Source organism: Barbatula barbatula (assembly GCF_947034865.1).
Source record: "Barbatula barbatula genome assembly, chromosome: 5".
In the NCBI taxonomy this organism is placed as follows: domain Eukaryota; kingdom Metazoa; phylum Chordata; class Actinopteri; order Cypriniformes; family Nemacheilidae; genus Barbatula; species Barbatula barbatula.
In genome coordinates, this window is record NC_136769.1 from 5,735,086 (window position 1) to 5,761,029 (window position 25,944).

A 25,944-nucleotide genomic window follows, 5' to 3' on the forward strand; every position below is an offset into this window, starting at 1 on the left:
CAACACTAATGTTTTTATTTAATGACAACAAGTGTGTAATGGATAAGAACATGCAGATCTAACAAACACATGTAGAACATGTAACATTTACCCACAATTCCTTTGGCTTTGACTTGGAAAAGGGCTCCATACAGACAACACAGAAGTTTCCATCATCTGAGCTCTCTGGATCCTCATCCATTGTCTTTGTAGGTTTTCTCTGCTCTTTCTTTTCTTTGCCTTGATAACTATCCCTGTGGATCTGGGAGGAGGCGGGTACACACTGAAGCGATCACATGACTCATATCTTATCCCTGATTGGTGGAACTCGTGGCGTTACAACCATACCCGGTCTCTCCATGTTTATGTGATTTGGGATGCACACATTGAGTTTAACTTACAGTGAGTGACGTTTAATGTCATCTGTGTTACAGGATACAGACTAATGAAGGTCTCAGTGAATCAATAAACAACACAGAGGAATCACAGCGACACCTAGTGTGTAAAAGACTTATAACATCTTCACCACACATTCATTTACTTCCATACGCCTTACAATACAAGAAACAAAATCAACGTTAATGTGGCGAGATGAGAGAATACAAACACAGTGAGTTCAGTGTTGGGTCACAGAGGAAAGTTTATTTAAGAGAAAGTTGCTTTGGCTACAAGAGTAGCTTATACTTTTACATCTGGGTAAAAATAAAGATCAAAATACTCATAAAATGAATTAAAAGGTTTTTTTTGAAGTACAAGAGTCTTTATACCAAATATACAGTATTTCTTCAGAAGGGTTCAGTGATTTATTCAGTGATGTTACATCATTACACCTGTAGGTGGCGCTCATGAGTCTCTTTCAGATCATCTTTGGTACTTTGGTAAAGTCTGTGTTAAGGATTCCTTTAGTTTTTACTTCGTAAACTGTTGTGGTGTTTTCTTGAGCACAGCACCATGAGACATGAGGATTCAGGGGCCTCAGTCTTTTATGACCCTTTAACTACTTTAACTTTTAAAGAAGAACTACGTCATATAAAATGTGTGTCATTTATTCATCCAGTTATCGCTTCTGCTTTATTCCTACAATTTACTGGTTTTTAAAACATTATTACTTTACAAACCGGACAGCAACATTGTGTCAACTATGCAACTCATCTATTGGACTGTATTTAATTCTGCTCATCATTTTATTAAAGGAACAGTTCACCCAAAAATGAAAATGTTGTCGTCATTGACTCACCCCAGGTTGTTTTAAATCGGTTTAAATGTCTTTGTTCTGCTAAACACAAAGGAAGATATTTGGAAGCATGTCAGTGGCCAAACAGATCTCATCCCCCATTGACTCCCATAATATTTATTTTCCCTATATGGACATAAATGGGGATGAGATCTGTTTGGTTACTGAAGTTCTTCCAAATATCTTCCTTCATGAAACACAATTGTATTGAAACACATTAACAACTTCTTCAAGTTCATAGGTTAAAGAGAAACTGCATATATTTCTGATGTAAAATTTTACATTTAGTCTCAGAAAAATCAAGGTGAGAATAAACTCAAGTAATGTGACCGTAAGAAATGTTCTAGGCTAGAGCTACAGTAAAACATGACATCATCTTAAAATCTGTGATTTAAGAAATATTTGCGAAACACAAACAACTTCTTACAGAAATACTGTATAAAGTTAAATATTTATTACAAAATATTGTGTACTTCACAAAACAAAATAGCAAAATTGTTATAAAAATGCTTCTTAACTCTAATGAACAGAAACACAAAACAGAGACACATAACTATTGCATATAGTCTACAGAATAACAAAGTTATTCACTCATATGTAACACAAATAATCTTCAGTAATACTTAATGTCATTAAAATAATTTGGGAATGAAGATAAAAGTTTAAGATTTAGTCAAATGCACTTTGGGTAGAACCTGTTGTTAGATGATAATAAATACATTTAGTTGATCTCTTAGGAATCACACAGACCGTTGGAAATGGGATACAGACACAGTTAAGTAAGAGGACCTCATACAGATGCAGGGATTTTAAAATCACATTAACACCATGATTTTACTATATTACACCCAAACCTTATACAAACCCACTGACATATTACATCTGAAGCAAAACATCTCTCAATTTCTCTCTCTTTCAATAGCACAAAACACCTGAATTTACTGATTTGACCTTTTACTGCAACACACCAGCGATATAAAAGTATTAACACAAGACTCACAACACCAGAAAAAAACATTTACACTTGCAAAGTTAATTTGACTAAATGTTGCTTCTGTTTTTCTTAAACTTCTCAGATCAATACAGTGAAAATAATCAAACCTGTTTTCTTTACTATCCAGGTTTTGTTACTGAACCTGATATCAGATCTACACATTATCACATGACACTTAAATATATGAGCTGAAAACAAGTGTTATGACTGTCATGAATATTACACAGTATGAAAAGTTTACAGTAAAAATATAACTAATAGTAATAATGACACAAAGTCTGTTGCTATAAGAGAACGGAGATTATCGAGCATTTACTGTGATGCACATAAAGCTTTGAGTTGTTTATAGTTAGTTTTAGTAAATGTGCTGTTGTGTTTTTCTCCGCTGGTCTTTGATTTAATCTGAGATCACATCATTACATTTATGTTCATTTAATCACATGTCACATCATTACAACCAGAAGCAACATCTGAAACAACAAACATAAAAATGTTATTCTTATATATTAAGATGTTGTTTTCATGTGTTACTTATTCGTGTGATCTGATAAATCAGATGTTTCATCTCTCAATCTGAAGCATTTGAACACCAGCACGACTGTCACTAACAGATATGGACAAACTGCCAGCAGAAAACTGAACATCTTGAGACCAGACGTCTCCTCCTGAAAACCTGAAAAAGTGTGAACATGTTATCATGCAGAATATCTGAACTATAACAAACTCATCTCACATCACATGACAGACTACAGTGGTTCTCAAACTTTTTTGGTCATTCCCCACTTTAGACAAGGGGGAATTTTCAAGCCCCACCTGCCCCCATCGCCCCAACACAATGTTAATGAAATGCGCAACAAGCTTAACATGTTCCAATTTATTGAACTAAAAAGTAGTATCAGAGTAACAAGTCGTATCTAAAATACAAATATACATTAAATAACAGAAAGTTCTAAAATAAAGAAAATAAAAGTGAAGCTGTGTCATAATAACTTTCATGAAATAAAAAAAATAGAGAAAATAAAAGTGCAGCTGTGCACTACTAATTTCAAAAATAGAAAAGATATAAAAGTGCCATTTTGAAATCTGTAAAAAAAACATTTAAATATGGCCGCGAAAGTTTGTTCCGTTACAATTAAAATGCTGATGTCATGTTATTTTGGCACTTCGGTTCCAGGTTATATTTTTCTCGGGGTCTCGTATCTAATGTTCTTTTAATATAGACTCCATGTAGACTAGTAATGATTACCCCTTAATGTTTCCATGGCGACGCGTCATATTTGTCACGTGACACACTTTATGACAGATCGCCTTAATTTCCTTTTTTATTTCAAAATATTCACAAACTTGCTTACCACGTCATCAACTATCTGATATTACGATTCTCAAAAATGTGTAAGTGAGTGTGTTTGGTCATTAATAAATAATCTTGATCTATACGTGAGACGGGTGCCACCATGTTTCTTTGCGACGCAGTTCAGAGAGTTTATTTGTCTGTCATCAGTTTCTCCCGAAATACATGCAAGAAAGTGGCCGGTGAACTCCGAGAACTTTAACTCTTGTAAACTTTATAGTTACTTCCACTATGTTTGTCTGATGTGAATAACACGTCGTCAAATTATATTTGAATAGATTGTTATTGCTGCTTCCACAGACATGAGTGTGTATCTTACAAACTCCAAATGTATTGTTCTACTTGTGCTTATGTGTATTTAAATGTCTGAAACCTAAAATAAACATTATTAGGTTGAAAAATAGTTGTGATGACAGCGCTGAGCTCGTCCGTCTCTGCTCAGCGCAAACCAACGCGCGAAAGCACAATTTGAATCTGGCAGTCACTGAACATTCTAAATCTCATATCTGGGACCGTATTCTCAGGGCCACGGAAATAAAATCCCATATATGGGACCAAACCGGATACCGCTCAAAAGGTTAAAAATTTCTGTAGCGAGGTAGGCGGGACGAGAGCCGGGATTCGAGGCCGGTGCGTGAATGATAACGAGCGTCATCTGTACGCGCCCCGTACTATTGGGTTTCGGCATCAGTGTAACAAAGTTCCATGAAGGGAAGGAAGGAGGCGGGAACCGGCGAACATTTAACATCTTTAATCAAATAAACAAGGACGTAAAAGACAAGACACAAACATAACTTCCGGGCCCGGTCCTCTCTCACTGACGGTCCGGTCGCTCGTCCACTTATGGTTCACAATCTCCTCCGTGATACCAGACCGGTGCGAGTACAGCTGACGCTCGTAATCATTCACGCACCGGCCTCGAATCCCGGCTCTCGCCCCGCCTACCTCACTACAATTTCATTTGTAACCATGAACACAAAATTCCGGAAGAGTTGATCTCACGTTTCCATATAAGGCATAAAAAGGAACATTTCCTCCCGTTTGGCGCGCCCCACCTGTCACGTCTCTATTCCCCACCAGTGGGGCAGTTCCCCACAGTTTGAGAAACGCTGCGCTCACCTGTGACTGAGATCCAGCTCTTTAGAGACGCTCCTCTCTCTGGGTGTTTACAGTAGTAGAAATCCTCATGTGACTTGGAGACTGTAGAGATGATCAATGTGTCTCCTGTAGTCTGATTCTGCACCTCTGATCCATCTTTATAGTATTCAGCTCTGAGGTTTGACGGGTTTTTATATCGATATAAACAGTGAAGAGTCAGAGAATCTCCTTCAGTCACAGGATGAACAGGACTGTCCAGAATCACATCACCGTCTACACAACAGAGGAACAAATGTAATGTAATAATAGTGATATTTTGTGTTAAGATAATAAATACAGAATTATAAACTCACCGTGTATTGAGATATTAACAGGATGAAGTTTGTGTCCAGATTCAGACTCACACCAGTACACTCCAGTGTCAGACGTGATGAGAGATCTGATTGTACATGTAGATTCTGTTCCTGTAGATCTGACCGATGATGATGATGATGATGATGGACAAGTTTCCAGTGTGTTTGTGTATCTTCTCACTGTCCATCCAGTAGAGTTCCTGTGATCCTCACAGCTCAGAGAGAGAGATTCAGATGAGAAGTGTTGAGTTCGGTTGGGTCTGATGTTCAGAGACACTGAAGAAGAAACACCTGAGAAGAAAAACACAGTATATAGATGAATGAATAAATGAAGGATATAAGAGCTTGTTGTTGTTTAGTTGTGTGTGTTGAAGTCACCAGTGATCCACAGTGGTTGTGTGTTGCTGTGGTGTGTGTGATAGACTGGATCTCCTCTCTCTGCTCGGCACATATAAACTCCTGTGTGCTTCAGAGCAGCAGAACTCACAGTGTAGTTGCCTTTAGATCCTCCACTGCTGTCTGACACCAGATCATAACCTGGAGAGAGAAATGTGCTTCACATTAAGGTTTAAAGATGGAATATTCAATAGAAAATAACTAACTGAGATGGTATTACCTGAGGAAAGATTGTGTTTAGTTAACCAGCTGAATGTCCAGCCTGTAGAGGATCTGTTAACCTCACACATCAGAGTCACTGAATCTCCTTCAGTCAGCCACTGCTGTGGAGAAACTCTTAAAACTGTCTTGGGTTGATCTGAAAGTGAGAAATCTCTCATGAATAACATGTGACACTTCAGTTCTTCACAGTAATGATGATGAACAAACATATAAACTCACATGATGATACAGTCAGTGTAACAGCATCACTCTTCTCAGAGTTTTGTCCGTTTACTCTCTTTCCTCCACACGTGTAGTTACCGCTGTGCTGATGGTTAACTGTGATTTTACACTCTTGTGTTTTGCATTGGTTGACTGTATTCCAGCGGTTATATTTCTCTACAGTCCAGCTGTATGTCCACTCAGTGTCTTGTTCAGTCTGTATGTCACATCTCACAGTGACAGTTTCTCCTGAGAACAGCTGTTTGTCAGGCTCAACGCTCAAAACTGCTTTAGGACTCTCTGTGCAAACATAACAAAATATAATTTATTTATTTGTAGGTTTAGGAAGTAAAGCATTTGTCCAGCGGACAAGTTATAAAACTGACACATGAACAAGAGTCTAACTCCAAAAATGCCACAAAAAAAGCATAAAAAAATATGTCCAACTGATAAATTCCAGTTCGTCTGAAGTCATTCTTTAACATTTCTCGTCTTGTGTTACATGGATGACTGTAAGTTTGGAACAGCGTAAGGGGACATCAAATAATGACAGAAAATGTATTCATGGAGTTAAGACACTACAACCCATAGAAAAGATGAAATATCTACACCTGTCTGACCTCATGACATCTCAAAATCTCACCTGTAACATTGATCCACAGCACATCACTGTAGTCTGTGTAATAGACTGGATTCCCTCTTCCAGCTCTACACCAGAACTGACCTCCATCTGAAACTGAAGCTTTGTATATTGTGTAGGAGTTTGTATCTGTTGTCGTCTTCTCAGTGTTCTGTGTGTGTTGATACCAGTAAAACTTCCATCCAGTTAAGTGATTCATGAGACACTTCAGAGTCACTGTGTTTCCCGTCAGTACAGATCCTTCAGTATCTGATGTGAGTTCAGCTTTTGGTTTTGATCCTGCGGGAGAATAAAACAAATTCAGATGCTTTAGTGTAAAGATCTCATCTTTTGCTTGTTCCCTCCAATCCTGCAGATGGCGCCAACGTCCCTAACCTCGTCCATTACTCTGCTCGTTAATCCTCATACCCTTCACCTGTGTCTAGCCCTTTATAAGTCTGTCTGCCTAAGGCAGCCACGTTACAGCAAGACTGAACCATGGAACTGAGCCCAGCAGAAGAGTCTTCACCACTCTCAAAGGTCGATCGAATTCTGTCAGCCCTTTCGGAGCAAGCCGCAACAGTTCAGAGGCATGATCAGGCTCTGTCAGAGATCCTTCACCTTCTGAGTCACCAGTCTCAAACCCAGTCCCGAGACCCACCTCCTGATCTCCCACTCAGGTCTATGGTTGCTTTACCATCGGAGCCCAGACTACCTGCCCCTGAACGATTTGATGGCAGTCCTGAGAGATGCAGAGGTTTCATTACTCAGTGTACACTGGCCTTCCAGCTCCAGCCTAGCAGCTTTCCCACCGAAAGTAGTAGAGTGGCGTACATCATTACCCTTCTCACTGGCAAGGCATTGGACTGGGCCTCAGCCTTGTGGGATCAGCGATCTCCACTCACAGCCAACAGTCAAGACTTCATTTCTGAGATGAAGAGAGTTTTCCATCATCCAGCTAGTAGGGGAGATGTGGATCACCGCTTACTCAATCTCTCTCAAGGTACCCGGTGTGCAGCAGAGTTTGCTATCGAGTTTCGCACTCTCGCCACAGAGAGTGGATGGGATCAAAGAGCCCTGAGAGCTACCTTTCACCATGCCTTGTCTCCTGAGCTCAAGGATGAGTTAGCATACCGAGACCCTGTGCCTGATCTCGAATCCTTCATTGACGTGGCCATCCGGGTAGACCGTCTCAGGGAACGTCAACAGGAGCGACAACTGGAGAACAGATTGCTTGAGTCTGCTAGCCCTATTAAACTACGTTCGTCTCCTAGTGACCCAGAGGAACCCATGCAGTTGGGTGGGACCAGGATATCTCAAGCTGAACGTAACAGACGGATGAGAGAGAGATGCTGTCTCTATTGTGGCAAGCCAGGCCACTTTCGCTTTGCATGCCCTGAGTTGTCGGGAAAAGCCCACTCTCGTCCAGGAGGAGGGGGTCCAGGGCGAGAATAGGAATCACCCCCTGCTCGGCGACCTCTGGTTTGACCATCCATGCCACCATCACCCAGGGCATTCAACATCATCAAGTTAGTGCCTTTGTAGACTCTGGGGCCGCTGGGAGTTTTATGGACTTTGAGATGGCCGAGAGACTTTCTATTCAGCCTGTGATGCTTCAGAAACCCCTTAACATTACAGCAGTTGATGGCAGTCCTCTGGGTTCAGGACAGGTTAATCATTGTACCCCATCTCTCCAGCTAAAGGTGGGGCAACACCAGGAACAGATACAGTTCTTTTTGATTCATTCTCCTAAGCTTCCTCTAATCCTTGGCTTCCCTTGGCTGACTGCTCACAACCCACATGTTGACTGGGCCCGAGGGATTGTTAGATCCTGGGGAACTAACTGCCGTGTTTCGCCTTCTGCTGTTCCCCCAATCCCCTAGAATCATTCCCAGAACCTTCATCAGATATCTCCATGTGGAGATCTGCCTCTGTTCCCGAGATACTGTCCACTGAAGTCATGGCTGTTCCCAAGATGGAGTCAGCTAAGACCAAGCCTGTAGCTCATCTTCCCGAGTTATCCCGAGTTCCCCCGGAGTATGCAGACCTTTATGAGGTTTTCAGTAAGGACAGAGCTGCCTCACTGCCCCCTCATAGACTTTATGATTGCCCTATTGAACTGGTTCCTGGTACCTGCCCACCTCGTGGAAGGCTCTACTCTCTCTCTGGTCCTGAAAGATTAGCCATGGACAAGTACCTAAAAGAAGCTCTGGACAGCGGATTCGTCCGTCCTTCTACCTCACCTGCAGGAGCGGGTTTTTTCTTTGTTGAAAAGAAGGATGGCAGCCTCCGACCCTGCATTGACTACAGAGGCTTAAACCGTTTTACCGTCAAGAACCGGTACCCTCTTCCCCTCATGACCACGGCTTTTGAGATCTTGCAGGGTGCCACCATATTTACGAAGCTGGACCTTCGTAATGCATACCATCTAGTTAGAATCCGTGAGGGAGACGAGTGGAAGACTGCATTCAACACTCCAACGGGCCACTACGAATACCAGGTAATGCCATTCGGCCTGGTTAATGCTCCAGCAGTCTTCCAGGCCTTTATTAATGATGTTCTCAGAGAGATGCTGAATATTTCTGTATTTGTTTATCTGGATGACATACTCATATTCTCCCGCAACTACCAGGAACATATTCAGCATGTTCGGCAGGTTCTGGTCCAGCTGCTAAAACACAAACTCTTTGTGAAGCTGGAGAAGAGTGAGTTTCATGTTCCAGCAGTCTCATTTCTAGGCTTCCATGTGTCCAAGGGCAGCCTTCATATGGATCCTGGCAAGATCCAGGCAGTCTTGGATTGGCCCCATCCAACTTCGGTGAAGCAGGTACAGCGCTTTTTGGGCTTTTCCAATTTTTATAGGAGGTTCATTAGAGACTTTAGTTCTGTTGCAGAGCCTCTCTCCGCACTGACTAAGAAATCAGCCAAACCATTTGTGTGGACCAGCAGAGCTAATCAAGCCTTCAATAGATTGAAGCGACTCTTTACATCTGCCCCAATCCTAACTCTCCCTGATCCAGAGATACCCTTTGTATTGGAGGTGGATGCCTCAGATGTGGGGGTAGGAGCTGTTCTATCACAGAGGAGTAGGAGTGATAATAAGCTTCACCCATGTGCTTTTTTCTCTCGTCGGCTTACCCCAACTCAGAGAAATTATGATATTGGAAACAGGGAACTGCTGGCCATTAAGATGGCATTGGAAGAGTGGAGGCATTGGCTGGAGGGGTCCAAACACCCTTTTTTCATATGGACGGACCACAGAAACCTCATTTACATCCGGGAGGCTAAGAGGTTGAATTCTCGACAAGCCCGTTGGGCCCTCTTTTTTAACCGGTTTAACTTCACTCTTTCCTATCGCCCAGGTTCCAAGAATCTCAAACCAGATGCACTCTCGAGACAGTTTGAGCCACAAGAGGGGGAGTCCGTTCCAGAACCCATTCTCCCCACTTCCAGGGTGGTGGCCCCCATCCAGTGGGATATTGAGACGGCTGTCAAGAGGGCCCAACTGCAGCAGCCAGGACCAGGTAATGGCCCTCCTGGGCGTCTCTTTGTCCCTAACTGTCTGCGTTCTGAGGTTTTGCAGTGGGCTCATGCTTCCCTCCCCTCTGGACACCCGGGAACTACCAGAACATGCAAGCTTGTCCAGAGGAAGTTCTGGTGGCCTAAACTGCACAAAGACGTCCGGGCCTTCGTCACTGCCTGCTCAGTTTGTGCCCAGAATAAGGAGCCTAGAACCCACCCTCAAGGCTTGCTGTACCCACTTCCTATTCCAAGACGCCCTTGGTCTCACATTTCCCTGGACTTTATCACAGGTTTACCACACTCTCAAGGAAATACGGTAATTCTGGTGGTGGTGGATAGATTTTCAAAGACTTGCCATCTCTTACCTCTGCCCAAGCTCCCCACAGCAAACCAAACCGCAGAACTGTTGATGAGGCATGTGTTCAGGATCCACGGCTTCCCGCAGGATATGGTTTCCGACCGGGGTCCACAGTTCACTTCCCGGTTCTGGAAGGCATTCGGACGGCTTATCGGATCTTCCATCAGCCTGTCTTCTGGCTTCCACCCCCAGTCCAACGGCCAGACAGAGAGAGTAAATCAAGACATTGAAAGGACATTAAGATGCCTGGTTTCCGACAATCAATCCACATGGAGCTCTCGATTAATCTGGGCTGAATTCGCTCAAAACACCCTTTACCATTCCTCCCTAGACATGTCTCCTTTTGAATGTCAGTATGGTTTCCCTCCCCCTCTGTTTCCCGGACAGGAGCCAGAGGTTGACGTCCCTGCTGCCACTCAGCTGGTCCGCCGGTGCCGACGTTCCTGGCAAAGAGCACGTGTTGCTTTATTGAGGGCCAGTCGACAACAACGGAGGCAGGCTAATCGACACCGGAAGGTGGGACCCTCGCTTCACTCAGGGCAAAGAGTGTGGCTGTCAACCCGAGATCTTCCTCTGCGGGTGGAATCCCGCAAGCTGGCCCCACGATACATCGGTCCATTCAAGATCCTCAGGAAGATTAATCCAGTTTCCTATCGACTCCACCTCCCCAGGTCCATGAAGGTTCACCCCACTTTTCATGTTTCCCGTCTAAGACCTGTTGTTTGCTCTACTCTGTCCCCAGCTAGGAAGCGTGCCCCAGCACCCCGCATCATTGATGGGCAGCCAGTTTACAGTCCGTAGACTGCTTGATTCTCGCCAGGTCCGTGGGAGAACTCAATATCTGGTGGACTGGGAGGGCTATGGCCAGGAGGAGCGGAGCTGGGTTCCTGCTCGAGACATCCTGGATCCGACTCATCTCAGAATTCCACCGAGCCCGAGGGAACTGCCAGAAGAACGTCAGGAGCCGTTCCTAGGAGAGGGGCTCCTGTAAAGATCTCATCTTTTGCTTGTTCCCTCCAATCCTGCAGATGGCGCCAACGTCCCTAACCTCGTCCATTACTCTGCTCGTTAATCCTCATACCCTTCACCTGTGTCTAGCCCTTTATAAGTCTGTTTGTTCCCTGCCTTTGTGTTCAGTCTTGAGCCTATGTTTTCTGTGCGCTGTGATCAAGATTTCAAGTTTGTTACTTTATACCTTTTTGACCCTAGTGTCTGTTTTGTTTCACTGTTTTATGGAAGCTCGGCTTTCCTTGTTTATTTGTACTTTGTGTTTTTTCTACAAGTAAAGATTCTATTTTTGGAAAGAAACACAGGCATCCTGGCTCATTGCTCTTCTGCTTTTGGGTTCAACTGTTGGGGAGTTAGCTTAGTGGTAAACACCTTGCACTTGAGCACTGCAGACCCGGGTTCGATCCCCGCCTAAGGCAGCCACGTTACATTTAGATTCAGTAATGACTTACAATTACAACATTGTAATGTCAAATTGTTCATTTCTGTTTAGCTGAAGAAAAGAAGTCACTGGTATTGCATGCTGGTAAGTAAAGTATTAAATATATTTTTGGGTAAACCACTTTTATATTTTTAGTCATTTTTAATCTGTAACTCTGGAGCTGTCTGTCGTTCTCTCACACATCACTGTTTTTGATCTCATGTATTGCAGGTATAAAGGGTTTTATATACTATGATCATCTTATTACTGCAAAGAAACTACATTTATTTATAAAAGTACAGGACAGTGGATTTCATCTCTCAACACAGGATTTCTATATGAATTTTAAAAGATACAAATAGCTTTGATAATATGAAAGATCCAACTTCTTAACACATTTGTCATTTTCAGTCTCTGGTTTTGTGTTTGTTGAATTTATTGTCATGTTTTGTTTTTGACTCAAAAAAGCTTTTAATCTCAAGAAACTAATCTGGTCACATATAAGATTAAATGAATCTATCATATAAAAACTAATGAATCTATAAGAACATAATAAATGTTGTTTCAGTCACTGGAGCTCTGGGTAAATAAGGTTTAATAACTCTTTTATCATAGACTGTTTATATCCATAAATCTGAATGATTCATGAAAATGAAACCATATATTTCTGGTCCTCCTAAAACACTGATAAACATGATCACTGACATAATGTTTCTTTAACACACACACATGAGATGATATTAAACTCACCCGTCACAATGAGATCAACAGATGATCTTGATGAAGTCTTTGGTCGTTCACGTATCTCTGTTTCACACGAGTACTGACTCTGATCAGATTGAGTAACTGAACTGATAGTGAGAGTGTTTGTGTTTACAGTGTAATGTTGAGTCTTATAAACTTCAGTTCTGTCTTTATACCACAGATATCTCCAGTTTAATGATCTGTATTGTTCTTCTATCTCACACTTCAGAGTGACTGTCTCTCCAGTGAACACAGATGTGTCTGGTGTTACTCTCACTGTAGCTCTGGGTAAAGCTGTAAAGATAATGTCATATTTACTCATAGGGCTTTAATACACACACAAACATATTATTATGAATGGAACGTTCCAGTTTGGTCTAAAGCAACGGCATATTAAATATTTGTGTTTATTATATTGCAATTATGTGTTATAAGTGTTTTATAAAAGCTCCAGTACTTTATGTGTCACTCTGTCTGTGAAAAGCCATTAAAAACATTTGAAAGATAACCTTAAAGTCTTTAATGCTTATATAGCATCAATAAAACTGTTAACTTCAATATACACTCGCTGGTCACTCTATTAGGTACACCTGTCCAACTGGTCATTAATCAGCCAATCACATGGCAGCAACTCAATGCATTTAGGCATGTAGACATGGTCAAGACGATCTGCTGCAGTTCAAACCGTGAACTTAAAGGTGATTTAAGTGACTTTGAACGTTGTTGTTGGTGCAGACGGGCTGGTCTGAGTATTTCAGAGACTGCTGATCTAATGGGATTTTCACGCACAACCATCTCTAGGGTTCACAGAGAATGGTCTGAAAAGAGAAAATATCCAGTGAGCGTCAGTTCTGTGTGCGCAAATGCCTTGTGGATGCCAGAGGTCAGAGGAGAATGGCCAGACTGGTTGGAGCTGATAGAAAGGCAACAGTAACTGAAATAACCAGTCGTTACAACAGAGGTCTGCAGAAGAGCATCTCTGAACGCACAACACGTCGAACCTTGAGGCCTTGAGCCATGAAGGATTGAGGCAGATCTGAAGGCAAAAGGGGGTCCAACCCGGTACTAGTAAGGTGTACCTAATAAAGTGGCCAGTGAGTCTATAAGATTATAAATGAAATTACTAGAGTACTTTGATTTGAGGTTTTATTTTATTTACTACTATGATCTTCTTCCCAGTGTGACAGTAATGATTTTAATCTGAAATAGAGAACACTACTGTACATTTCATTTATCTACACAGAATGACGACTTTCTCTTTTCAATAAAAAAAACAATAGCTGTGGAGATATTATAAATCCAACACTGTTCATCACTATACGTTTGTGTCACATCTGTCTGTTATTTCATGTTTGTTGAATTTATTGTTTATGTTTTGTTTACATATTATTTTCTATTTTAAAAGATTATAATCTCAAGAAACTAACCTGATAAACTAAAGTTATAATGAATAAAATGTTTCACGGTGAGCAAAATATGACTGAATACAGATAAACACTCACCTGATACTGTCAGTGTAACTGCATCACTGGTGTGTGAGAATCCTCTGATCTCTGATCCTCTACAGGTGTATTTACCCGCATGATGCTCACTAACAGAACTGATTGTGTATTTCTGTTTATAACTGACGGTGTAATAATGTGAATCTTTATACCATCTGTACTGCCAGCTAGTGTTTCCTCCTCCAGTGATGTCACATGTGAGAGTGACAGTTTCTCCTCTGAATACATGTTCACCAGGCCGTACAGACACTTGAGCTTTTGGTCTTTCTGTACAATAAAAAAAACAAATCACACTGTAAATCTTGTCAAATAATGTCCTGCTGTATCTGCTGCACATCTGTGGATTTCAGTCTGGTGATGATGGATATGCAACTACTTTTTATTAGAAAGGCTTCATTTAATCTGAGGTATTTCTGAAAGGCACAGAATTCTTGTGTACTTTCTAGTCTTAAACAGCATAATACAAGTCTCAATGATCAATAAATGGTCCAATTAAAGTAAGTGTCAATACACAATTTTAATATAAACATATTCCAGATATTATTGTACAAACTATGCTATATTAATATAGTATGCAGAACAGAATACAGTGTGACTGTTGTTTAGTGTTTAAAGGTGAACGCCATTCATGAACACTCTATGAATGAAACACGATTCAATCTATATTAACAGATTGCAAAACACACATTCTGTATTAGACTACAGGTTTTGACCTCTATGACTGCAATTGCCATTTCAGTGTGAAATATTGAATGTGTTTTCAGAACAGTGTATTATGTGAGTAATAATACTTGCCCTCTACTGTCACTCTTATTGGATCACTGTATAGTGTGTAATAGTTTCCTCTTCTGGCTCTGCACTTGTATTCTCCTCCATCAGAGACTTTCACAGAACTGATTCTTTTAGTTCCTGAAGCTTCACTGTATTCATAGTTTGAGGGTGTGAGAAAGAGAATCTCCAATCCAGAGGACTGATCCATCGCACAGGTCAAAGTAACTGTGTCTCCAGTGAACACAGAACTCTGTGGCTGTACAGTCAGAGTTGCTTTTATATCTGTCAATATTAAATCATTGGGAATTGTGAACATATTGTGATCTGCCGGCCTTTCCTGATTCTAACACAAGATTTTAAACGTTTACATCATTGAGATGTGAGCAAGTGTTTTAAAAAGATCTTGTTGATCTCATTGGTAAATCATAAGTAAACTTAAGGCTGGAATACACTACACGACTTTTAACATCTCAACAGATTTAAACAAAACTAGACATCACACACTTGAATGTTTGCAGAGAAAAACAGGGCATCACACTACACGCTAAAATCTGCAGACTAGCGCAGACTTTGTGCAACAAGTCCAGACTGAACATCTGTTCAGAATCTGAGCAAAAGTCTTGTAGTGTATTACAGCCTTAAATCAGTATAAAATGTACTTCTTTTGCAATTATGCACTAAAAGTAGATTTAAAACATGGAAAACTGAGCAGAATAATGTATTTTATATATTCTTTTATAATCGTTCTTCCCCATTCATCTGAAAGCATTAATGTTGGCTATGAGAATGGATATATGAATGATTTCCCTAATGGTGGTCAATCTTGTGCTTCACAAAAGATCATTTGTATATTTCAGCTCTCAGATCATGAATATTGTATGTGATGTGATCAATAAAACAAAGTGACTCACCTTCAGTTTCTTCAGAGTCGATCGCTGAAATCAGCACTGTAAAGAAAAAAGAGAAAAAAACTTGTTTCAGTTTAAACCTAAACATGGAGCTGATACATAATAAAACAACGTTATTTTATACACGCATATTTATAAGGTGTTTGTGTTTTAACATGGCTGTTGAGTTTTCAGAAAATATTGAGAAAATTGAAACTTATGTAAAAACAGGCTTAATGTGTTTTGAGTTTTAACTTTAAGCAACATGTCTTTGTTTCAAGAACCAAATTATTGGTTTGGAAAATAAGGTCGTGCTAAAAAAAGGCCACATTCATCAAACATTCATTCATTCATACACTTCATCAAACCTTTTAAATAGTTTTCAATTTTCTGTCCTGTCATGTACCACCAGTGGATGCTTCTTATTCATAGAACTGCTGGTATGTTTTACATTGACCACAGTTTGAGAATCACTGATCTAGATCTCAAATCTAAACATGAAGAATCACACAAACCCACATGCATATTTACAAAAGATTAACTGTGACTTGTTCATTCAACACCGATTTGTAATTAACTGGACAAAATAATGGTGGTAGTGTAGGGTCTGGATCTATTAGGGATGCACCGAATATTCGATCACAAATCCGGGCCGCGATGTTTGCAGAGAACCCGCGTGCAGACGGAGAAGCGCAGGAGAAGGAGATCAGAGAAAAATAGACTCGTCTCTCTGCACCAGCTGAGGGGCATGCACTAGAGCCCTGCGCGGGACTGTTTTCTTCATCCCGCGCCCGCCGAATTTCTGACCATTACCGCCCGCTCCCACAACGTATGTGTTACGCTCCCGCAATATGCATGTCCACTCCCGCAAAACTCTGAGAATCTATTCCCGCACAATAATAGAGATGCATTGATTTTGTGTCTTCTCACGTCCCGCAGGAAAAAATACGTATTTTTATTGCTTTTATTAAAGAGATTCATGGGGTTGTTTGTTTGGTTTCCCTGGCCTGCATGCATTCTGATGCACTGGTCAGGAAGACGAATAGTAGCCTGGCTAGGCTATCGGGGACATCTAAAATGCTTAGGCTACCGCGCGTTTCTTTAGACTTCAAGTAGCCTACTTTGATTTTGGCTATTGAAGTTTAAATCTAATTAAAGACAAAACACACAAATTTCGGTTTATCAAAAACTTTGCACCATCACACGGCACATAAAAATAGACTGCTTTAAAAAAGACAATATGATAAACTAGGCTACATGAAAAACAGCAGTTCCCCTTCAGTCGGTCTCTCGACGTTGTTTGAGAGACTGACTGGGGTTTGATCTTGAGAACCTACCTTCTCCGAGATAATTAATTAAAAAACGCCAATGGGCTTGGCGAATGGCACACGCACGCCAGTCTCCGCCCCGTACATACGGGTATAAAAGGAAGATGGCGGCGGTCATTCACTCATCCTTTGTTCTTCGGAACCTGTGTGTTTGCTGATGCTACACGCGATACTCGACTTCGAGAAAAACCTGCTGGATTTATGACGCGGAGCAGCGGACTTCTCCTTTCGGTGGACTTCCCCTGGGCGTTTCGGCAGAAGGCTACAGACCTTAAGAGGTAAGTCCCTCCGGCTACGAGCATGTTTCGTAGCTGTATCCTTGGGTGCGACAGACTCATCCCGGAGTCTGACGGCCATGATTCCTGTGTCACTTGCTTGGGCAAGCATGCTGAGGCAGGTTTTCACTGATGCAATGTCCCATGTGTGCGGACATAGCAATCAGGGTGTTGCGGTCACAGTTGGCTACGTTCTTTCGAGCGCTGCCACCACCCCGTCTGTTTCCCAGGCGTGTTCAGCTGCCGTTTCGGCGAGGTTGACTGCTTTGGCGAGCGGTGGGGGTGATTTAGGGACGCGATAGATGTCGCTCCGTCAGCTTCACGCTCGCGGACCATCTATACCTCTTCACGCTCACCTGGTTCGTCCCCTACGAGCGGCAGACGGCCGTCTCATAGTGGTAAGACTTCGCACACGGATGATGACGCTATCTCTGTCGCTGCGTCGGACAGCTGCCTGCTGGCATCGGATGCGGAAGAGAGCTCCGGAGGAGACTCGGGCTAAGATGTCGGCCATGCTTTCCCGGGCAGCCGCGTGCATCGGGTTGCAGGGTGTAACAACATCCTCGCCGGAACGCTCGCGGCTAGATGCGCGGTTTCGGGGGCGTGGTCAAAAGCCACGCCCGCTCCGTTACCATTTTTCCGGAGGTGCATGACGAGCTCGCCAAGTCCTGGAATGCGCTCCTTTTGGCGCGTTTCAGGCCGGAGGGCTCTGTGGCTGTGACTTCCCTGGTTGGTGGGGCGGCTAGAGTCTATGTTGACGTTCCCCGCGTGGAGCGTGCAGTCGCGGGCCACTTGTGCCCGCAGACAGCTGCCACTGGGGGGGGCTCGACCTAGACTCCCGTCCAGAGCACGTAAGCTCTTCGACACTCGTCGAAGACTTGCAGTGCTGCTGGACGAACCGCCTCCGCTCTCCACGCCATGGCGGTCCTCCGGGTTTTTCAGGTAAGTCCTGAAGGATTTGGACGACGGGAAGTTCGACCCAACTCGTATGAGAGCTACGTACTGCCACAGACCTCGCGCTACGAGCGACGAAGGCCACGGCACGTGCACTGGGTCGGTCGATGTCCACAATGGTGGTCCAAGAGAGGCATCTGTGGCTTAGTCTTGCGCAGGTGAGCGGCGCCCAGAACGTCGGTTCTGGATGCGCCCATCTCGCAAGCAGGGCTGCTTGGTGATACCGTGGAGGACGGCAGTTCTCCGCGGTCTGGCAGACTGAGGCGATCGAACAGATCCTGCCACGCGGCAACGTGCCCGCCAACAGGTCGGCATGGTCTCGGGCACAGTCTGGTTCCCAGCAGCCCTGCCCTCCCGCGGCGGCCCTCCGGTTAAGGAACCTCCCAGAGGACGACCCACCAGAGGTGGACCCCCGCGGAAGAGGGCATCTGTTCCCCGTCAGCAGCCCGCCAAGAGGCTCTTTAAAGCGGCCCTGACGGGACGAACCAGGGGGAGATTTTACTGGGCCCGAATCCCGGCCTTTCCAATGCCGGATCGGAAAAGGACGCTGCCTGCCGCGTTCCATCGAGTCTGGGCCCTTTTCAGGGTCCGGCGCCCACATACTCTCAAAGAGACAAATCTCCCCTGGGTTTTCCTCCACAACACTCTCGTCCAGACGGTGTATGGGATGGATCGGGCCGCCGACCGCAATCCCCCCCTGGACATTGCGTTGGGCTGCCCGAAGCAGGTAAACATACAGAGCCGTCAACCTCCCTGGGGGTCCCCCCTGTGCGAGGTGACCGTACTGTCAGCCACCGAACCAGCCTCCCCCGGCACGGTGAGGCAGATTGTCCCTCTGGTCCCGTTGTCACGGTTCTTGGGCGCTTGGTAGCGCACCAGCCCGTCACACTGGATAGAGAGGACGGTCCGTCTCGGTTACTCGATCCAATTCGCCAGGCGCCCCCCCCAAGTTTCGTGGCATTCTGTACACCTCGGGGCGAGGAGAGAATGCTTCCGTACTTCGGCAGGAGGTCGCCGCCCTTCTGGCGAAGGGTGCGGTCGAACCCGTCCCTATAACCGAGATGTCGTCCGAGTTTTACAGCCAGTACTTCATCGTGCCCAAAAAAAGGGCTGGGGGCTGCGGCCCATTTTTGGATCTGCGGCACCTGAACAAGCACCTGCACAAGCTGCCGTTCAGAGTGCTGACGCAGAGGCGCATCCTGGGCTCGGTACGTCACCAGGATTGGTTCGTGGCAATCGACCTGAAGGACGCGTACTTTCACGTCTCTATTCTCCCCCGACACCGGCCGTTCCTACGGTTCGTGTTCGAGGGAAGGGCGAATCAGTACAGGGTCCTGCCATTCGGTCTGGCCCTGTCTCCACGGGTTTTTTCCAAGCTAGTGGAGGCTGCCTTAGCTCCTGGCAGGGAGCAAGGCGTGCGAGTGCTAAACTATCTTGACGACTGGCTTGTCTTGGCACACTCGCGAGATGTGTTGTGCACGCACAGGGACCTTGTGCTTCGGCACCTAGACCGTCTAGGCCTCCGGGTCAACCAGGAGAAGAGCAAGCTCTCCCCCGCGCAGAGCACCTCTTACCTCGGTATGGAACTAGACTCTGTCCGTATGTCAGCACGTCTCACCAACGAGCGTGCACAGTCAGTGCTGCGTTGTCTGAGGTTGATCAGTCAGAATCCCTCGACGCCGCTGAAGAATTTTCAGAGGCTCCTGGGGCACATGCCGTCCTCGACGGGGGTAATCCCTCTCGGGTTGATGCACATGCGGCCGCTTCAGCACTGGCTACAGAGTCGGGTTCCCTGGACGGCGTGGCACGCCGGCACCAGGCGGATTACGGTAACGCCTCAGTGCCTTCGCACTCTCTTACCCTGGTCAGACTTGACCATTTCTCCGAGCGGGGGTCCCGCTCGGACAGGTTTCGAGGCGTGTCGTGGGAACGACAGACGCCTCCCTGCAAGGGTGGGGTGCGGTGTGCAAGTGGGCACGCAGGATCGGGTCGGTGGACAGGTCCCCGACTGCGTGGGCATATCAACTGCCTAGAGTTGTTGGCAGTCCTTCTGGCACTGAGGAGGCTCCAGCCCCTCGTGCAGGACAAACACGTGCTAGTCCGGTTGGACAGCACGACTGCCGTAGCGTACATCAACGCAAGGCGGCATACGCTCACCGCAGTTATCACAACTCGCCCGACGCCTCCTCCTTGGGAGTCAGCAGGTGAATCCCTGCGGGCCACGTTTCTTCTGGGCAACCTGAACCAGACAGCCGATGCGCTCTCTCGACAGTGTACTCCCCACGGAGAGTGGCGACTCCATCCCCGTGCAGCCGGCTCATGTGGGAAGCGGTTCGGCAGGCACAGGTGGACCTGTTGCCTCCCCGGACTCCACCCATTACCCGCTATGGTATTCCCAGACCGAGGGTCCCCTCGGCACGGATGCCCTAGCACACAGCTGGCCGCGGGACAAGCGGAAGTACGCCTTCCCCCTCAGTGAGCCTCCTTGCACAGGTCCTGTGCAAGGTCAGAGAAAGGGGCATCAGGTTCTGGTGAGTGATGCCATACTGGCCCAACCAGACCTGGCTCTCGGATCTGGTAGATCTGACGACAGCCCCCCTGGCCCATTCCCCTGACGAAGGATCTTCCGTTGCAGGGGAAGGGCACGTTGTGGCACCCCAACGCAGGCCTCTGGAACCTCCATGCCTGGCCCCTGGACGGGACGAGGGCTTGCCCGTTAGCGGTCCGGGAGACTGTCTTACAGGCTAGAGCCCCGCCTCTAGGCGGTCATACGCTTATAAGTGGTGCCAATTGTCCTGGTGTTCTCCCCGGGAGGAGAACCCGCGGAGTTGCCTGATCGGATCAGTGCTGACCCGCAGGTAAGTATCCCCGTCAGCACAACCTGGTCACCAGGTTCCTCAGGAGCGCGAGAAGGGTGTGTCCACCCTGGCCGCGCTCCGTACCCTCTTGGGACCCTAATGGGGTCCTACAGGGCCTTGGTACGGCCCTGGTGAGCCCCTAAGTATTGCCAATCTTCCTCAGTCGGATGAAAGATGCACTCTTTGTGGCGCTCACCTCCATCAAGAGGGTGGGGGACCTACAGGCATTCTCTGTGTCCCAGAGGTGCCTGGAACTCGGGATCGGTAATTCTCACGTGGTCCTGAGATCCTATCCCGACAACGAGCCCAAGCTTCCCACTACTCCCTTCCGGGACCAGGTGGTGAACCTGCAGGCGCTTCCCTCCGGAGAGGAAGACCCAACCTTTCTATGTGTTGTGTCCAGTACGCGCGCTGCGCCTCGGTCTGGACCGCACACAGAGCCTCAGAAGCTCTGAGCAGCTCTTTGTCTGTTCTGGGAGACGGCTCCCGGGGGGGGCTGTCTCCAAACAGAAGTGGCGCACTGGGTACCAATCCCAGGATCGCCGTGCCCGCTGGCAGTGAGAGCCCACTCCACTCGTGGGCACTGGCACAGGGCGCCTCTCTGGCAGACATTGTAGAACTGCAGGTTGGGCTACGCCCAGTACCTTCACGAGATTTTACAATCTCCACGTGGAACCAGTTGCAGCACATCCCTTAAACGCCGCCAACGTTTAGGGTGGGCTCCTGGTTTGGGCGTACGCCTGCGAAAGCGCCTTCTCCCCTCACCAGGTGAGACTAGTGCGCTATTGTAGCCTACCTACTTTCCCCTCTCGGGCGAAGTATAGGCATTCCATCCATCACTAAGCATTGCACTTGGTAACAGACTGGGCGGAGCCGTCTGTTAGAACCAGGTCCGTTACAGGTAGAGTCATCCCTGCTCAGGCAGACCCCTGTATTAGGACTAGTGCCCCATACGTAGTGACTCCCCTTTGGGTCGTCCCGTGTGTTGAATTCCTCACTCAGGATTTCCCGATTGGTGAATCTGTGACCTCCCCGCCGGTGGTATCCCACCTGGATTGTTCCCCTATTCGGGCTAACACCGTTCCGCATGTTGTTCTCCCCGCCGGGGAGACCATGTCATGTCTCCACATGTACCTCCCCTCCGGGTAGGATGTGGCCTCCGTAGCACACTCTTCTAAGAGGAGAGCAGTGTTTCCCCAGTGTTCGGCTCCGGACAGCTCCTCGCTACTAGAGGCGTACGCCACTGTCCGTGAGGCCGTCAGTAGAGGCTTCTCAGTATGACCAATACTATGTGACTGGAAGATTACATCTCGCGGTAGCACTCTTGTGACTCGCTAGCCTAGTCAGGGTCGCTTCGCTGGAGGTCGTAATATCGGTGCAAGCGCTGGGGCGTTTAGATATATCCCCAGTCAGTCTCTCAAACAACGTCGAGAGACCGACTGAAGGGGAACGTCTCGGTTACGGCTGTAACCTCCGTTCCCTGATGGAGGGAACGAGACGTTGTTACTTCATGCCCCAACGCTGCGCCGAATCACTACAGTGACCGGGAGTGCCCTCTCAGGTTCCTCAGTACAAAGGGTGAGTGAATGACCGCCGCCATCTTCCTTTTATACCCGTATGTACGGGGCGGAGACTGGCGTGCGTGTGCCATTCGCCAAGCCCATTGGCGTTTTTTAATTAATTATCTCGGAGAAGGTAGGTTCTCAAGATCAAACCCCAGTCAGTCTCTCAAACAACGTCTCGTTCCCTCCATCAGGGAACGGAGGTTACAGCCGTAACCGAGACGTTTTACAATTATTAGCCAAAGCCAGATGTCGCAGGTATTCTGTTTTAAAAAATACAAATACGAATAAAAACATTCAAACTTAGGCAACCTGCTCAATAACACTGGCATCATCACGCCTCTTGACCTAAATGCCAACGAGAGGCTGTGCTCAAAAAACAACACTAATAAATAACATAAAATAAACAACGTTAACTAGATTTTATTAGATGAAATATTTATTATTTAAATAAACTCTCTCAAATCTTTCTCAAATGTCAGGCAGATGACAAGCTTGATGATTATCTGTCTGAAGTCCCCATCCCCAGAAGTGCTGTACATTATTATTTCATGAGTAGGGTCAAGTTAAACATTTTAGTTTGAATTTTATTTTATACTGTTCATTATTGCATTTTCATTTTGGTGCATCCCTAATAACTATTATTATACGTATTTTACTTTGAGGTAAACTAATTCCTTGACTGAAACTGATGTTTTAAATAACTCAGTTCATGGATTTGATCTTGATAGATCTGGTGGAGAACTGATGAATGTGTCAATGAAGATAAAAGTTAAACGTTGTGCTGGACAAAAAAAACTATATAGTAATGCCTATAATATGATATTTAGTAATAAATTAGGACAAAACAATGTTTTTTAACGTATTTACTGGACAAAATAAGGCAAAAAGGCAGCGTATCAGGAAATAGAGTTTGTTGTACTATACAAAAAATATATATATATCCGGGCAAATATAGCATACACTAGTTATTAAGTTATTGTTTTATAGTCATTCTCATGAGCATCGTCTCAAACGTCTGTTGGTGTAACTTTTCCTAAATTCATCTTAAAGCTCAGCTTTAGTTTGCACTCCATACACAACTAATAAAGAGAGAAGAAACATTTCAATTGTGCAAAGTTTGACACTTTTGGTCACTGCTGTATATCACGAGATAAAGAATTCAAGAGAGCAGCAAGAAAAGGTTTTGAAAAATGCAGAAACACTGAGAAGAAGATAATACTCACAGATCACTAGAAGAAGAGAACTGAGCTCCATCCTGATCTATGAGACTGCGGTAAAGTTGGTTTCATATTCGGACATTCGGACTTCCGCTTTCAATAGCTTTGTTAATATACATTTTAAATTTGCAATTACATTTAATTATAATTCCCGATTGTTATAAACATTACCTCCAACATTGTTGTCTGCAGAAGTTTATGTTTTATAAAGGCTGAAAACACGTTCACCTCTATGGAATGATGTGACGTCATCCGCCTCAGAGGGACCGTCTACAAATTTCATGACATTCATGGCAACTGGTTAAAGACTATATTAAGATTAAAAAAAAACATCTGACTCTCATTTTACGTACCAGAGCATGTTGAAAAAATGTGATACATGTAATATTTAACAATTTCATAAACATTTTGTGCCTTAGATGTTAAATGGATACTATTACTGTGTTGATTACAGTGTTTTCTTCAATTACAAATTATCCAGTTCATTAGCTTTTGAAATAAATGAATGGCTGCTTTAAAAAGGGTTGGGAAGTCTTTGTTTCACCCTTACAAACTCAATCCAACACTTTAATTCGAGTTTATATGATTGTGTTGGTTTCACACCTATTGCTGACTTTTTGAATGGGTTTTCCCATAGACACACCACTCACTTCAATAGATTTTAAAATGATGGTCGTTTCCATGCAGAACGAGTTGCAGAACATTATTATAAGCACAACGAACTCAATCCAACACTTTAATTACAGAACTCAAATTTACTTTAAAATTTTATTAGGGTTCATGTATTATGTAGCATACATGTTTCTAGGTTTAGACATGTTCATTGTACACTTGCATTACCAGGCAGAAATTAATAATAGGTTTCAAGGTCATGAATATGAACCATTCCAACGACGAAGGAAAGTAACTTTCATCCAGCAGTCCAGCAACAACCACCATACAGCCTTTGTTAAAAACCTGTCCATATAACTTTTTATATTTACCTTATAAATGTTCAGTCATTACATTTTTGTACTGTAGTTATTTTATTAATTTAGTAATTGAAGTTAAGGTGCAAATATCCAGGTCATCTCATAACTCTGAGAGATTTATGATTACTCGAGTTAAGAGCACTGTAGATCTACAACGTTTTTTAAGTGCTACTTAAGTTACGATGCTTTTGAAAGACTGTAGGTATATGTCGAAGATAATTAGTACGATTGATTTTACGATCTGCTTATCCTTTTGTAAAAATGCAGCCCAGTTCAAAGCTTTTAAAATAAAGTAGACTACTGACTTCGACTGAACCAAATTGAAAATTGTTTACTCTTAAGATACTTCAACTCTTTTATTCATAATTAGTTGATGTATGTATGAAGTTGTGTTATATTAGTTTCTTGAATTATTCTGAGCTGAATAATTCATAATTCATAATTTTTGGAAAAAACTTCAAATGTCAAGCATATTTAAAGCTCTTTGTACTGTTCATGTTTTTGGAACTTATGTTCAATAAAACAACCCAATTTAAATTAAGTTGAAACCATTCATGACAATGTGTGTCATATTCTGATTTCACTTAAAATGTCGGTAATGAGTCTCTATACCTAATGGTCTTGAGTAATTAATCCCTATATCCTGATTAATTTAATGTTCTATCCTGTTTGATTTAAAATCGGTTTTATAATATGATGGATTCAATCCCAAGGACAGTTAACAAATATTGAAAACATCACTTAATGCAAAAAATACATTACAACAATGTAAACGATATCCAGTCTGTTTATTCAACACCATTTAGGCATTTTCAGTGTAGCTCTTTTTGCCATTTCAAAACAATCATTTTGAAACAAACAATATTTAGCATAACAAATACATATCAAATTAAACACACCTATAGGCACATTTCACAAAACCATTGTTGGTCTTTTGTTGGGACCACTATCTTAAGACAATCTACGTGGTACCACCTCTGGCACAATTCACATTGAATCTGGAACCAAAGATATGTTACATTTGTTTAATGTTTCAATCACTTTCATTTTCATCAGTGAAATCATAAATTACCCAAACGCAGTGATTTTGTGGTTGAGGTCTGTCTTTTTGTCCAC

General features: G+C 44.1%; 1 protein-coding gene across 2 annotated transcripts; it reads right to left on the reverse strand.

The window, feature by feature from the left end:
• Positions 1-603: 603 nt before the first annotated feature.
• On the reverse strand, positions 604-24,131 carry LOC306893965 (Fc receptor-like protein 5). 2 transcript variants are annotated; one of them, XM_079456162.1, is made up of 12 exons: positions 23,864-24,131; positions 15,685-15,720; positions 14,798-15,055; positions 14,003-14,269; positions 12,507-12,794; positions 6,472-6,747; positions 5,847-6,128; positions 5,626-5,763; positions 5,388-5,546; positions 5,010-5,300; positions 4,678-4,929; positions 604-2,880 (listed from the first exon to the last, which is right to left on the reverse strand). In XM_079456162.1, the coding sequence occupies exons 1-12, from the start codon at positions 23,892-23,894 to the stop codon at positions 2,735-2,737; spliced, it is 2,424 nt and encodes an 807-aa protein (XP_079312288.1). In that variant the 5' UTR covers positions 23,895-24,131; the 3' UTR covers positions 604-2,734. The 2 variants fall into 2 exon arrangements, with proteins under 2 accessions (XP_079312288.1, XP_079312289.1); XM_079456163.1 differs by lacking the exons at positions 5,847-6,128; positions 6,472-6,747 and having other exon boundaries at positions 1,653-2,880; positions 23,864-24,111.
• Between the last annotated feature and the right edge of the window lie 1,813 nt (positions 24,132-25,944).

Excerpts from the sequence above, each read along its gene's own strand:
- LOC306893965 (XM_079456162.1), bottom strand. The coding sequence starts at position 23,894 with ATGGAGCTCAGTTCTCTTCTTCTAGTGATCT. Across the intron at positions 15,721-23,863 it reads TTCTCTTCTTCTAGTGATCT|TGCTGATTTCAGCGATCGAC; the intron begins GTGAGTATTATC and ends TTTTCTTTACAG. Across the intron at positions 5,547-5,625 it reads TAAACACAATCTTTCCTCAG|GTTATGATCTGGTGTCAGAC; the intron begins GTAATACCATCT and ends TTCTCTCTCCAG.